This window comes from Polypterus senegalus, chromosome 1, assembly GCF_016835505.1.
Source record: "Polypterus senegalus isolate Bchr_013 chromosome 1, ASM1683550v1, whole genome shotgun sequence".
In the NCBI taxonomy this organism is placed as follows: domain Eukaryota; kingdom Metazoa; phylum Chordata; class Cladistia; order Polypteriformes; family Polypteridae; genus Polypterus; species Polypterus senegalus.
In genome coordinates this window covers 229,719,496-229,735,068 of record NC_053154.1, presented here as the reverse complement: position 1 = coordinate 229,735,068, position 15,573 = coordinate 229,719,496, and the positions used below count along the sequence as shown (strand labels likewise).

Here is a 15,573-nt window from a genome sequence, read left to right as displayed (position 1 = left end):
CTTGCGTAAGCGTCCAGCCCAAGCGTTACCCGGGCAACGGGGTAGACATGTCTTCTCCTAGCTTCATAGTGGCGTCTAAGAAACGCCTCTCAGCAGTGATGAAAAGGTGAATCTGTCTTCAAGCAGGGAAATTGAAATGGACAGCGAACCCAAAAGTGATTCTGGTAAATCCAAAAGTGATGAGATTTAATAAAAATGTAAATTTTCAAGCCAAAAAAATGCAAATTTGTAAAAAATTTTTTAAAGAAAAAATGTAACGCTACGAAGGTTAAGGAAAATATGCATTTCATTTACTCCAACACACTGCACCCTGCTGTAAGGGAAAAGAAAAAAGTGAATAAACTGCCTGCCTATTAAACTAGGTCATCCTGACTTCAGTTGTTCAAACAAATTTATATAATATATTTAATTTAAAATTTTGTTTCACTTAAGAATCTTTTATCTTTTAACCAGTTATTTACTTAGGACTTTTAATATATTAATGCGACTTTACATAATACTTAATAGCAAAAGGGTGGATTCTAATATATACCATTAATCTGTATGTTGATAGGTGGAAATTAAAATGTTAAATGATAAAAAGAACTGTTCTTTTTAAGACTAATCACTCATTCTCTAAAGAACTGCACTGTTCATATGGCATGGCTTCACTGGCCAGGTGTAAATAAAGGACATCCATGCTGGAGTTTATATATAGCAATGGCTCAAGACTCTTCTCTATCTACTAACTATTGTCTGCTACACCAGATGAAAAACCATATCAGATAAGCTTTATGAAAAGAATACATCTTCTCATTAAAGCTAGACTTTCAAAGACACAAAGTGTTGGTATCACCACTGACTAATGAACCTCTTTAACCACTGTTGTTTATGTTACAATAACATTACACTTTACCAATGAGGAATGGGTGAATCAGAATGCATCATTAAAAGCTTTGATGAAAGATAGAAAGCACTAGGACTTGGGATTAGCACTGATGTCCCAATTGAATCTGGTTCCAATTCAATTTGATATTGGTTTTATTTTGACTGAATTAGCATACACATTGGATACATTTGAACTGATGGCTTTATTTGAGATTAGTTAACCATGCATAGAGAACATAATGAGACAAATTTCACTAATTCGTTATTTGAAGGGTGTCTACATAATGACTTCATAATATATGTATAAGCATGGAATGATGTTTAAGAAGAATTACTTCATTAGTAATGAACAGTTAACATCAGTATTTCAAAGGTGTGGCAGAAAACATCATTGCTCTTTTAAAAACTTTTTCGTATCACTGCACTTATTCAAAATTCACCATAATTTAACTAACATATATATTGTCAGATAAGAGTCCACACATTAAGGGGGAGGGGGGAATCTGGTTGGAGAGAACTCCTTATTTTAATAGAATGCAATGGTGTCAACTTTATAAAACATCTATATTATCTTGCAAATAATATTATTGTAAAATAATTAAATATTGCTTCTTAAATAAAAAATCTTATTCAATAACCTTCACACATTACAAATCGGCACGTAGACACCCTTCAAGCAAACTGTTTTTCCTCTACTGCACAATTAAGATAATCTTGAATTAGTCAAATTTAAAGATACAGTGGGCAGACAATTCTACAAGTTACACATATCTTCGGTGTGACAGGCATGTAGCGAGCTTGTCTGCAACACATCCTCTACAGTTGCCCTGTCATTTCTAATGTATACAATTCATCACATAGGACTCTCCTGCCCTGTAAGTTCAGCTGTTGCAAGTTAGGGCTACTCTCTCCACTGACCATAAGAGATGCTTTGCTTAATATCTTCATAATGCCTAGGTGCAATGACTTCATTTCTTTGCTTTCTGGTTGATATAACATATCATGAACCTGTATCATTTGTCAAAAGTCTTCATTTTCAAGAACAATATGTGGTCTCATATTTTTATTGATAAAAGCTGCTATATAATGTTATTTTTTGTGCAAAAGATAAATTATATAGAAGGTTGGAGCTACCCCACATCTCCAATGTAGATTGTTTAGTCTCTACTTGTTTGGGTGTCGACTGAGATTACTTTTATGGAAGATCTCAGGATAAATTATTTCTCAAATCTGTTGTGTTACAACAATACTTATCTTCTGAGCTGCACAGCTTACATATGGCTTTGCTTTGTGCCAGCTGTTCTTTACCGGCACACTGTTTGAATCCGTAGGTAGTCCACACATCTGCTTAAAGTGCAACAGGCACTGATTTCAGTGGAGGAGGACACACTATTATATGCTGTCCTACCAGCAGCTGAACCCTTCTGAAGTACTAAAGTGCTTCTTCTTTAGAAATCTTTAACAGGTGCATTAGCAACATTTACTGGATCAGAAACCAAAAATGAAGAGAAGCAAAAATCTACACATTGTAATCAAGCAGGATAGAGATTTACACAATCGATCTTGAGACTAAGAATCAATATTGAATCGTTAAAAAGAAAAATAAAGATTAATCTGAAAATTGATATTTTTACCTAGACAGCAGACAACACTGATAATTACTTGATGGAGGCAACAGAAAAATGGTTGGCGACATCTGAGAACATGGTATCTTATGTTCATGATAGCACAAGCAAAACAGTTTGAGCAAATCATGATATGCAAGAATCTATACCATGTTCTGCCCAAAAACTCCCTCTTGCCATTAATTACTGCTTCAGACTTGCCAGCATGAATCATGTCATGGCTGCAAGCAGTAGGCTGTAAACCCACTTTCACCATAGCACAATAGTGACAATAACAACTGAAGAGAAACAAGAACGAAATTTATCCAGACGCAAACTTATTCAGTATTGTACATGCTGGAACTCAGTCTTTGAAATGTTTGAATGTCAGCTTGAACAGAGATTTGCTGTGTCAGCTACTTTTTCAGACTGGAATATCACTAAATTATCAGTCTCAAGAACTCTGCAATTGAGAAATAGACACTGGCAAACAGTTTAAGATTTAATCTCAGCTTTAAAGTCTCTTAATTGTGCCACATCAGTACTGTGCAAAGAGGACAATGTGTGCATTTCAATAGTGTATCTCATCACAAGCAATCTTCTTATCAGATATCTCAGTGTATAGGACAGAGAGTCCAAGCAAGTGACCAAGACTCTGAAATGGCACAGTAGGCCTGCAAGTTTTTGGAACAGTGCTGCTGGTTGTTGCAATATTAATTGCAAGACATAAGCATCTTAAATTTCTTGAGCCTGTAAACTGACTGAGTGTGACAAAGGGAAACTGAAGAACCTGTGAGACATGGTTCCAGACCAATTCCATGATGAAGATGCCTCCTCATCCACTGGAAGCAGATGTGCCACAAATGGATAATCGTCATTTGCTGCAGCACTGAACATTCTCCTTCGGTAGGATTATGGACCAACAGATGACTTACACAACAATGAGAGATGGAAAAGTAATCCAGCATTCCCTTCATTACAAATGGGAAACCCCTTTGCTATGGTGCAAGGTGAATCAAGATTGCTACAAAAAGTGTCCTTGCCAAACATTTTCTTTGTGTTCCTGCAAACTCTAAACTAAATTGGTGAAATGCACACTTGCCTGTCTGTAGAGTAGGTGGATAGATTGCTCGTTTTAAATAAGAAAGTGTAGTATAAGCACAATTGCCTTTTCTTTTCCAAATTTCAGTTAACTAAACAAAATGAATTTTACTAGCCCAACAGCACTAGTTTTACTTATTTTTCTCAAAGCATAATGTGCACATTGAGGTTTCAGTAAATAAGCAAGAAAGTAATTTGTTTAGTGAGATTTGTATTTTTTTTTCCTTGGCAAGATAATACTTTTCAATACAATATTTGAAAACAGTTATTTGCTGGAACACAAGACTGATAATTATTATAGCTGTTAATGTTGACACAGTCAATTTTAAATCCAATAAATTTGGTTTTAAAGGTAAAATTGCTATACAAACATGTAGTAGCACTACTGAAATCTAAGTTTCATAACTGCTAATCCAAAAGAATGAAACATGTATTACTGTATATATTATGTGAAACTAATGAAGCCTGAAAAGAACCCACAGGTGTTCAAGTGTTATTATCAAAGTTTTACCACACTTAATATCATATTTTATATATTTCTTTTTGGATAAGATTTCATTTGAAGTGATAATGTTTTGCTAACAGAACACAGTATGTGCACCAAACTGGCTGAAGATAATACTCAATACTTTGTGAAAAACGTCACTTGTCAACACCGTTTTAACAAAATCTACTGTCAGTTTTCAAAGAATGAGGATAGTACTAAAACAAAAATAACATGCAACACATCTTTAAATTCTGAATGCAGACTCCAGGAGCAAAAAGCAGACGAAGAGGCTGTCTGTGCACATTATTGATGTGCATAATAGTGATTGACATGGAGTCTGCATGAAATCAAAAGGAGAAGCAATGAGTAAAGATACACAAGCCCAAAGAGACAAGAGGCAATCATACTTTGATGTACCTCAATTAAATCAAAAAGGGACATCCCATTTCTCTTTGTCAACAGCAAAAACGTCATTATTAAATTAATACTTTCAGTGTATATATGGGTCCACTCTTTCCTTATTTACACCTTTTAAGCTTACTGTGACACTATATGCATGCAGAGAATAACTGTTTTTGTGATTGTAAATGATACATTCATTTCAAGACTACAGTTTACCTCATTTTACCTACCACTGTTCTCTCCAAACCTCAGGAATAACTTTAAACTGATAAAGGCAAATAGAGAAACTACAATTATTTTAAATTATTTTTAAAAGTCCTTTTTATTTTCTTTTGTTAAATTTGTAAAACTAACAGCATTGAGTCTACATGTTGCATCAGACAAGAATGTTCTGTAAACATTACAATTATTATGATTTTTTTTATACATAAATTGACAGATAAAGATGAACAATCAATGAAAACGTTAACACTTTTTGGGTGGAAGAATTCAACTATTTCAGTAAGTTATTATAATGAAAAAACAAATTTGCAGTAATCAAAGCACACATTTAGAATTTGTCACAATATCAGCCTCTGGCACACTAACCCACTTATGCAACACAGAGTGGCATTTGAGAAGTGGCTGAGGAGAATGACAGCACAGCAATAAAGGCTGTTTGTTTCTAAGGGGACCATAAGCAGGCATAGCTCCTGCCACAGATAGCTGGAATTCACTTCACAGGTGCTATTTGCTTTAAAGATGAATACTTAGAATTCACAATAGTTTGACAAAAAAGGGTCTGGAAACATTAGCCCTGCTTTAATTAAATGTGTTATAAAATTATATTATTTTGTATTTTGATACTCTGTGGTATGAGTCTTAGTGTAGCACTGCAAAAATAAAATGCACCTCGCACTACTTAAAAATAAAATATAATGTACAGACAGACAACTTTTTTGAACATACTCTTCAATAAGCTTTCATGAGAAAGCAGTCATTCAGCAGAATTACTGGGGAATTCATTTAATTATTTTGAAACAGTGAGTGGGTGTGTCACATTTCCTTAATATGATAAAAACATATTAATGTAAACAGTTAACTGAAAAATGCAGGTAACTAAATTACTGTAATTAGAATAAAAACAAGTTATAAAATTTAAGACCTGACCGTATATGAACTTTTAGCTCATAAAAATGCTGCATTCATATAAAAAATTTTTTTTCAAATATTAGAATCCTGCTTTGGTATTTAAGTAAAAGGTTATATGGGTAAATGATCATTGTCATCCTTTGGATATTAATAATTAAAAAGTAGTACTTGCTTATTTATTCTGCAATCCAATTTCTTAAATTCCTTTCAATTATAGGATCACAAAAAGCCAGAACCTATGCCAAGAGTATTAGATAAAATGCAAAGAATTACTGAATAAAAATAAGTTCAGCTCTCACACACCTTTCTTATGCTAACTTTATTAGGATTTTACTCTACAAAAACTTCATACTGATGAAATATGTCTTCAGTTAACTCTTGGTGATAGTAAAGGTGTAAGAAAGTAGACTTTCCAGTTTTTTTACTTGTGCCCACTGACCTTCAGTTAATAAAACATTTTCGTTGTCCAGTTCTTCAAGAAAGTCTTTTAGTTCAAGCAATCACATAAGTGCTTCACCATCGTGTTGTTTGATCCAAAATGGCTCCTTTTCCTGCACGTCTTTTCAAAATGGCATCTGTTTTAGGAGCCCTGGCTGCAACAGTTACTTGCCTCGATTTGCCAATTAGAGTAGCTGCATGACAATCTTTCAATCCATCCCTTATTGCAAGTTGCAGAGTACAGTATGAACAACACAATGCATATGCTGAACAGTAGTAACCTTAAATGCTTTTCCAGCAATATTATCCAAAATTTCACTATTCTCTTCGGGTGCACTTTCTTCAATACTTACAGAACTGTCTTCCTCTAATGTCGGTTTGTCACTTTCTTCATCTACTGTACTTTATTCATTTTCTCAATTGTGCTTAACATATCAGAAGCATTATCTGTCACAATACATAGACTATGTTCCTTTTTAATTTCAAAATTTTCTAGAACAGGTGGTGTGCAAAATTATGGTAAAGTTCAGCCCTAGGTTGAAGTATATGTGAAGAGTGCATACAGAACCCCTGAACACACATCAGGCCATAGCACACACCTACACCTACATCATTACACTGGTTTACAATCAAATGAACTTGTTAAACACATTATATCTGAAATAAAATAAAAACACTTTTTGGAATGTACCATAATCCAGATTACAATATGTGAATGTCTAATTGTATAATAGCTCAGCTGAACTTTACACTAGTAGTAACACAACTATGCACTGGGCTTTATTCTTACATCAGAGAAGTGCTTAATTATGACTATTGTTCGTGAAGTTGCTGTATTTTTTTTTTTATTACAATTTAAATTTATTAGGAGTCGGAGTCGGTATATATATATACATATACAGTGGTACCTCAATATACGTCTACTTTGGAATAAGTCCAACTTGGTATACATCCTGTTTGGACACAAAAAATTTTGCTTGATATACGACCTTTGTTTGGAATACAACTCGCGTGCTAACCTTGTTTACCTCTCCTGAGACAAAGCCACGACTGCTCACAAGCGTTAGTGCGCCAGTTGCTAGCATTCAGTAAACAATCCGCGCTATAACTCTCTGTTAACTTTCACATGTGTGATATAGCGGGTCCACAGCTCCTGTCAAAGTCCAGCTTTAAAATAAATAATCACCGCGCTCGCAGCTTGGTGAGGGGGCGTGGTGGTTATGTGGCTGAAGGTTGTCAGGGTGATTGGTGAGGGGGCGTGGTGGTTATGTGGCTGAAGGTTGTCAGGGTGATTAGCGATGTCGGCGTTTCTCACCAAAGTGCACTTGTGAGGGACCGTCCGCATTCATGATTATTCCTGGGGCTGCTTATCTTGATAAACAGAAGTGCGAGTCAACTAGAAGGGGAGTAAAAAGAAAAAAAAGACGGGAGGTTGAGTGAGTGAGAGGGCTGCTTATCTTGATAAACAGAAGCACGAGTTGGCTTGAAGGTGAGTAAAAAGAAAGAACGGACGAGAGAGAGAGTGAGAGAGAGATAGAGACAGCGAGCGAGAACGGGCATGGATGAAGTGGCTGAAGCAGGCAGTCCGAAGGTCAGCTGCAAGTAGGGCGACTCCCCAGTTGGGAAGCAGGCACCGGCTTCTTTTTTAAAGAATGCTTCCTGCTTTTAACTTCGTTGTTTTTAAGAAGACTTTTTTCTATTGTTTTAAACCTCCACGTTTCACTTCTGATTTTATGGATTATTTATTGGAACTTTGGAGACTGCACTTTAATTTGAACACCTTGTTTTGTTAATTGTTTTAATAAAAGCACTTTGCACTTTTTCACCTTCACCTTGCTTTGTTGTTACCGATGAGGTTAGTAGCGAGGCACATTACCGACAGTGTAGGATTCAAGGGCTCCACAGCAGCAGATGGGAGCATACAGCAAACCTGCATCGTCACAACGTGATTTTGTGTTTTTTTCATGTAAATTTGATTGTTGAAAAGTATGAAGGTGGCATGCGTATCTGGGACATGGCTGTTGCATACCATTTGCCGAGAACGACGGTATCTACGAGGAACACTTTAAAGAAACACATTAGATACATCAGATCTCAATATGAAGTTGGATATCTATACAAATAACAACAGGGCAATGTCTTAGGAACAAAAGGTTGGCAAGTCTTTTAATGGAAATAAAAGTTTTCTACCTACAGAGGGCTCAATTGTGTAGACACCCTAAAATCAGAGTGAAATGAAGATGTGGCAGGCTAGTCCATTTTTTCAAAAACTTAATTTCTGCTACTCAAAATGCTTTTCAGTATCTTGTGTGGCCCCACGCTTGTATGCATGCTTGACAACGTCGGGCATGCTCCTAATGAGACGACGGATGGTGTCTTGTGGCATTTCCTCCCAGATCTGTATGAGGGCATCCCAGAGCTGTTGTACAGTCTGAGGAGCAACCTGGCGGCGCCTAATGGACCGAAACATAATGTCCCACAGATGTTCTATTGGGTTTAAGTCAGGGGATCGTGAAGGCCATTCAGTTGTTTCAATTTCTTCATCCTCCAGGTACTGCCTGCATACTCTTGCCACATGAGGCCGGGCATTGTCATGCATTAGGAGGAAACCAGGACCTACTGCACCAGCGTAGGGTCTGACAATGGGTCCAAGGATTTCATCCTGATACCTAATGGCAGTCAAGGTGTCTTTGTCTAGCTTGTAGAAGTCTGTGCGTCCCTCCATGGATATGCCTCCCCAGACCATCACTGACCCACCACCAAACTGGTCATGCCGAATGATGTTACAGACAGCATAACATTCTCCATGGCTTCTGCAGACCCTTCAACGTCTGTCACATGTGCTCAGGGTGAACCTGCTCTCATCTGTGAAAAACACAGGGTGCCATCGGTGGACCTGACAATTCTGGTATTTTATGGTAAATGCCGATCGAGCTCCACTGCGCTGGGTTGTGAGCACAGGGCCCACTAGAGGACGTTGGGCCCTCAGACCACCCTCAAGAAGTCTGTTTCTGATTGTTTGGTCAGAGACATTCACACCAGTGGCCTGCTGGAGGTCATTTTCTAGAGCTCTGGAAATGCTCATCCTGTTTGTCCTTGTCCAAAGGAGCAGATACCAGTCCTGCTGATGGGTTAAGGACCTTCTATGGTCCTGTCCAGCTCTCCTAGACTAACTGCCTGTCTCCTGGAATCTCCTCCATGCCCTTGAGACAGTGCTGGGAGACACTGCAAACCTTCTGGCAATGACACACATTGATGTGCCATCCCGGAGAAGTTGGATTTCCTGTGCAACCTCTGTAGGGTCCAGGTTTCGCCTCATGATACCAGTAGTTACACTGACCATAGCAAAATGCAAAACTAGTGAAAAAAACAGTCAGAAAAGATGAGGAGGGAAAATGTCAGTGGCTTCCACCTGTTAAACCATTCCTGTTTTGGGGGTCATCTCATTGTTGCCCCTCTAGTGCACCTGTTGTTAATTTCATTAACAGCAAAGCAGCTGAAACTGATTAACAACCCCCTGTGCTACTTAACTGACCAAATCAATATCCCAGAAGTTTCATTGACTTGATGCTATACTCTGATTAAAAAGTGTTCCTTTAATTTTTTTGAGCAGTATATATAGCAAAATACCCGCGCCTTGCAGCGGAGAAGTAGTGTGATAAGGAAGCAATGAAAAAGAAAAGGAAACATTTTAATAATAACGTAACATGATTGACATTGTCATGAATGTTGCTGTCATATATATATGCCTGCCTAAATAAGTCACCTCGCTTCGCTCTTACTTTTTTACCGATCATTTAATCATGGCTAGTGGCGGAAAAATTATAAAATGGAAGGAGGATTACACCGAGTATGGCTTTACTAAAACAATTATTGATGGCGAATCGATTATTCATAAAGCTTGAATTGGTGATCTGTTTTTCTGTGTTAACCTCATATTTTTTCATACTTCTTTTCAAACCAAGGGGCTGCCAGGGTAAAATGAATCGGGAAGCGCTGATCAATGTAATCGGTGTACCAGGAAATCATGCATTGACAAAAGTTCCCCTTTGCTTGTAATTCAAAGTGTGATTAAATGCATTATTTTTTAATGCGTTACGGAGCACATGCATCGAAGCTTCTCAGCTGTGCTTCTGCTAAGGAAAGATTTTAAAAATAACGTAACACGATTGTCAATGTAACCTTTTGTAAGTAGTGCCTGGAGGATTCAGTGTGGAGAAACTCTAGAGACAGCATGTGTATTAACTTGTGGATTTTTAAGTGAGTATTTGGTGGCAGTGTGATGAAGTTGCTTCGGAAGTTGGCGTTAGCCGCGTATACCGAGTGTGTGGTTGTGAACCGAGGCAAAAGTTTGGCGAGCTTTTTGGCCATGAACCGAGTTGTACGTGAACCGAGGTTCCACTGTATTCTTCTGATGCAACTGTGCATGGATTTAGTTTCATGCATAAAATTACCTTAAAGCTATGAGTATAAGGTGTATACTCGTGAAAATAAAGTGTTTAGACTTGGGTTCCATCCCCAAGATATTTCATTATTATGTATGCAACACATGAATTTTGTTAATGTTAACATTCTGCATTAAAATATCTAAATATAACAAAATTATCAAGCTCAGGTGTTGTTAGGTTTCAGATCCATGCATTAATGCTCAAAAAAACAAAGTGCCATTCCTTAAGGGCGCACTATTGATCTGTTTCTGCCATCAAGCAATTTAGTAAAATTTAGCATTATTTCAGCTGATATGTATCTGGATTTTTGAAAGTTAATTTCCTTATCTTTTAGAAAACCACACACCTGCTGTATGTGTACATGCATATAAAAAAAGTGAAGAATTCTTTATTGCTAGTTTCAATTGGTGTTGGACCTATACTGTAATTTTTACTTCAATATCAATACCAACTTTCGCTCCTCAATGCTGGTAACAAAAGAATGGTACAAAAGTAAACAACGGATAACTCATCCAACAACCTCCCACATCCATCTCACTCCAACATTCTAGCTAATTTCTTTTTTTTACTCTTAAAAATTATTCTCAGCGCAGTATATCCTTACCCATATTCACATTAATTACTCCACTAAAAGGCCGAATGCTGCTTTTTTTCTATAATTTTAAGCCAGAAGTTCATTAAATTACTTTTAGTCAGAAAAGATATCAAACTTGGAAACTGCAACAACTGATCTCTTCACCCAAGTACTTCAGATTACCCAACTAGAAATTGCAGGGTATGACAAATTACATGACCTAAGGAAGACTTTACACCACAGTTTCACATCTCTGAAAAGCTGGCCCTTTTTCAGACAGTTAATAAGGTGCTGCCTAATAGAGCCTAATATGTACAAATGCTTTTTTCAGATACCTTAGCCTTTTTTTTTTAATATTTCTTTATATCTGTCATGGTACATAATACTTAAGACATCGGACCGATGAGTCTCTCTTCTACTTGGCAAGGTCCAAAACACCCATGTTCCTTTTTCCTCATAACTGCATTATATGTACTTTCAACTGAGGGCTCATATACTATTGATCATCTCTCTCCCAAAATAGAAGAAAGGTCCAGCTCCTCAATTTATTGAAGCCAATGCTGGATGATGGATACATAGCTAAAAATGGGATCAAGTGATTTTGTCATCTGTTGATTTGTGTTGCATCTCATTATTTGGCTGCTGGATTAGGGAAAAAGGAAACAATTACGATTTTGAAACTTAAAGAAGCAATTCAGTTAAAATTAAGGCAAAAGTATAGTATTTTACATTAGCAGCAGTAATTGTTTACTAACAAAGAAAGTGTCTACAATACAAAATGGCCATCACCACAGCTCTTCAACATTCACGTTTTAAATCCCTGTTCTATATAATTTTATCATATGTGCCTAGCTTGCCCCTGAAGGCTAAAATACTTAATGCAGAAATAACGGCCTTAAGTTCTCTTTTTTGAAAAAAAATAAAGAATTCCTTGCAAGTAATAATTTTTCTCACTTGAAATTATATCAAATAATTTTTACTCAACTTTTATTTAAATTAAAGCCCAAAGAAGTGTTTGTTTAGACTTAGATTCTGTTTTGACTATTAAAAGAACTGATGTTTTTTTAATTAAAAAAAATTATAGTTACTTGTATTTACCCATTACCTTCATGCAAATATAAGTTTGGTGACAGGGTTAAAAATTTGTTATCGAGGCAAGTTCAGATTCTGGCTCTACGATGTTCAAAACATCAAGAAAAACTGATTTTGGCACGCAGTCTGTATGTGTATGTGAACATTTTAGAACAAGTGATTTCCAAGGTATCTGCCCTTAACACTGAGGCCAATGTACAAAAATAACAAGGAAACAATTGACCTCTCGTCTTAAAACAAATTGCATCATGTATTCCTTGTTACAAGGTCCGGGCCTATCGTTTCTGGTCCAGTTTGGTCTAGTATTGCTCTACACAAAGAGGCACACACAACAGCATTCAAGCATACACACACATACTCAAAAGTAAGACAGCTGAAAGCTTTTTTGACCTACCAGAGTACAGGCTGTATAATGAAGAGAAAGGAATGAACAGACAAACTGCACAACATGGACAGAGGCATTAAGACATGCGGCTAAGCTTTTGATTTCTACAAGGAATCATCATCATTATCATCATGTTCTATTTTTTTCAAGCCTGCATATGCTGGGTTTGTGTCCAAATGCCTCTTAATGGTGTTTTCATTAGCTAGCCTTGTTTCAGCCAGTTCCCTGGCACTTTTATTAGCACATAAATAACACCATCTGAACCCCACCAATCCACCTACCCTCCCCTTCCTTATTTGCTATATACTGCTATAGATTCCTGTACGTCTAATAATGTTCATCTGATTCCTCGTAGGAATCAAAAGCTTAGGAATAAAAAAACTATTTTAAGATGTATGATTCATCTTCTCCCTTTGAGGAAATCCAGCTACAAATATGCAAACCATATCACAGACTTTTGTTTCCAAACATGCTAGATATTATGGAAGTTAATGTACAGTACTTTCTACATTATCATAACAGTATAATCGCTCATATGGACCATTCCATTCCTTCCTATCTTGCAGGTAGCCTATTGACCTGCTGATCAGCAGAAGTTGTTATAAACAGAATTTTAAATAGGCTACATTATTCAAACTCTTTATAAATAAGGATACTAGTTGAGTTATTGTTTCAGAAATTGGCTTTATTCTAAGAAATACATAATTTTCACTATTAAAGAGGCAAAGGCAGTTTTCTAATCAATCTTTATTTGACAGCAAAAACATAAGAATTAGACAAAACAAAATATGACTTCATGCTTATTTTTCTTTTGTGCATAATAAGGCAAATAAGATAAGAAAATACTTTTTGCTATAATCCAACCATTTTCTGACCTGCTGGAGCCTCAGGGGACAGGTGCCTATGAGACAGACTGGCAGAGCACACTTACCCAGAACCTATTTCTACCTTTCTTAACTGGCCTATTAAGGAATACTAATTAACCGAATATAGGTCATTGGAATGTGAAAGGAAAACTAGAGTACTTTTCGGGATTTAAGTGCCCAGGCAGTGCCCAAGAAGTCTACAGCTTTGAATTAGCAGCACTAACAACTGCAACACTGTGCTAACAACTATTAACAAAATGAATGCAAATGTTTTAGACAATGCATACATTTTCACCATTCAACCTCCACTCCCCTTTAATACATGAATAACACCCAATAAATATAACAAAGAGATCAATGTTTGCTTTGAAAGGATATCCTACAGTAGACATCATAATTTCATTTTTTAGGAAAGTATATATGTTAAGCAGAGTAGTGAATACTACACAATAATTGTTGCTGAATAACACATTATTTTACCTAGACAATGTACCAAATAGCGCTGTTCAAGATCCTGTGACTCCTATGAAATTATTGGAAAACAACAGACCTGGTGTCATGATGAAACAGGAGCTCTTTCATGCTGGAAAATTAATAATAAACTATATGCTTGAAAAAATGTCAAACAAACTTTTTCTTTTCAGAATTCCAGCTTCACATTTTTTAATGGGCAGTTGTGAAATACTCAGCTATTGAATTTTTGTTGCATTTATAAAGACATTATTTAGCATGGGCCTATGATCTGCCCCATTTCTAAGCAATGGTTTGTGTAGGGTACATTTTCACTGTGTACCTCCTTCAGAAACAAACTGTATATTTTGCTAGAATTTTGGAGCAATGTACTTAAAACAGATCACATTAGACAGAAAATATAATAGTTATGCTTATTTTTTTAAAGTTTAAAATTCCATTACTATGCACTCAATCAATTGTGATTTTTTTCTACATTGAGTCATTGAAGCGTCTACAGTGTCTTCAGACAAAATTAGCACAAATCATTACCAAATATAGCAAAAAAACAATCACTTAAACTTTTTAAATGTCAATAATAAAGGCTGATTTTTTTCATTTGAAAACATCAAAAGATAAGGTATATTCTTTATCACAGATTGTATTTGTTATTGCCAAATGAACACATACATCTACTTGCAGAAAGACTTTGAAATACCAGGAATAAAAGGAGAAGGACTTGAACAAAAAGTTCAATTCATGCAGATGATATGGTATTTTATATTACCGATCCATACTCATCACTTGTCTATGTACTATCTTTATTCGAATGCTTTTATTAAATCTCCAGACTTGAAGATTAATTTGTATTAGATTACATTATTTCCTGTGAAAATTCATGCATTTCAACTTTTGTTTAATTGTATCACAACAGTTCAAATATCTAGTAATTACAATTACATCATGATTTAAAGACCTATTAAATTACATGTTATCAGCTGGTCAGGTCATCAACTCATATTAGCCTGGAGAATTAATATTGTTAAGTAGCTCATGTGCTGACAATTTTAAAACATATTTCAGTGTTTTAAAAAGATTGAGCTAAATAAATACACAGTATCAGTATTAGGCAGACACCTGCAAAAAATGCTACATCCGATACTGGGGCAAAAAAAGAAGACTATGAATGCAATTTGGTCGACCAACAAATCTAGCCTGAAAAAAATTGTGGAAATGTTTGTTGACACAATTACCAACCATGACATACCATCACATCAAGAGCTCATGTGATTAAAAGAGACAAGCAAGTCAATACAAAAAATGTTGAGAAAAATCTTATTTCTAATTTACAGAAACATTAATAAAAATAAAACTGTAAACTATTGCATTTGAAGCAGAGATTGTTTATGTTTCAACAGGTTAAATTTTTTTTTGTTAGTCAGTTAAACATTTTAACACATTAACACAGTAGTCTGTAACTATTTTTGCCTGCAGTTTGCTTTAATTTTGAGTTGTTCGGTTAAGACACTCTTTAGCACTATGGTTCAGTCATTCCTTCGATTTTTAAACTCTTGTCGTGAAGTCAGCTGCCTTAGCATGTTAATTTCATTTTATTTCATGTAATTTTAGTATTATATTTAATTACATTTACTATGTAATGTAAGTAGCTATAACTTTTCATTGCTTAATTTCATAAACAATGGTACTAGTCCTCCTTGTGCTCATATA

The 15,573-nt window shown here is 35.8% G+C and overlaps 1 protein-coding gene across 1 annotated transcript in view; it reads right to left on the bottom strand.

Moving 5' to 3' along the window:
• Positions 1 to 3,368, bottom strand: part of dock1 (dedicator of cytokinesis 1) — a 710,521-nt gene extending 707,153 nt beyond the window's left edge. Inside the window, exons 1-2 of the mRNA XM_039774569.1 lie at positions 3,262 to 3,368; positions 2,670 to 2,770 (exon numbers count right to left, since the gene is read on the bottom strand). Coding sequence (XP_039630503.1) covers positions 2,670 to 2,770; positions 3,262 to 3,368 — 208 coding nt within the window. The remainder of the gene's footprint in view (positions 1 to 2,669; positions 2,771 to 3,261) is intronic.
• Positions 3,369 to 15,573: the final 12,205 nt, after the last annotated feature.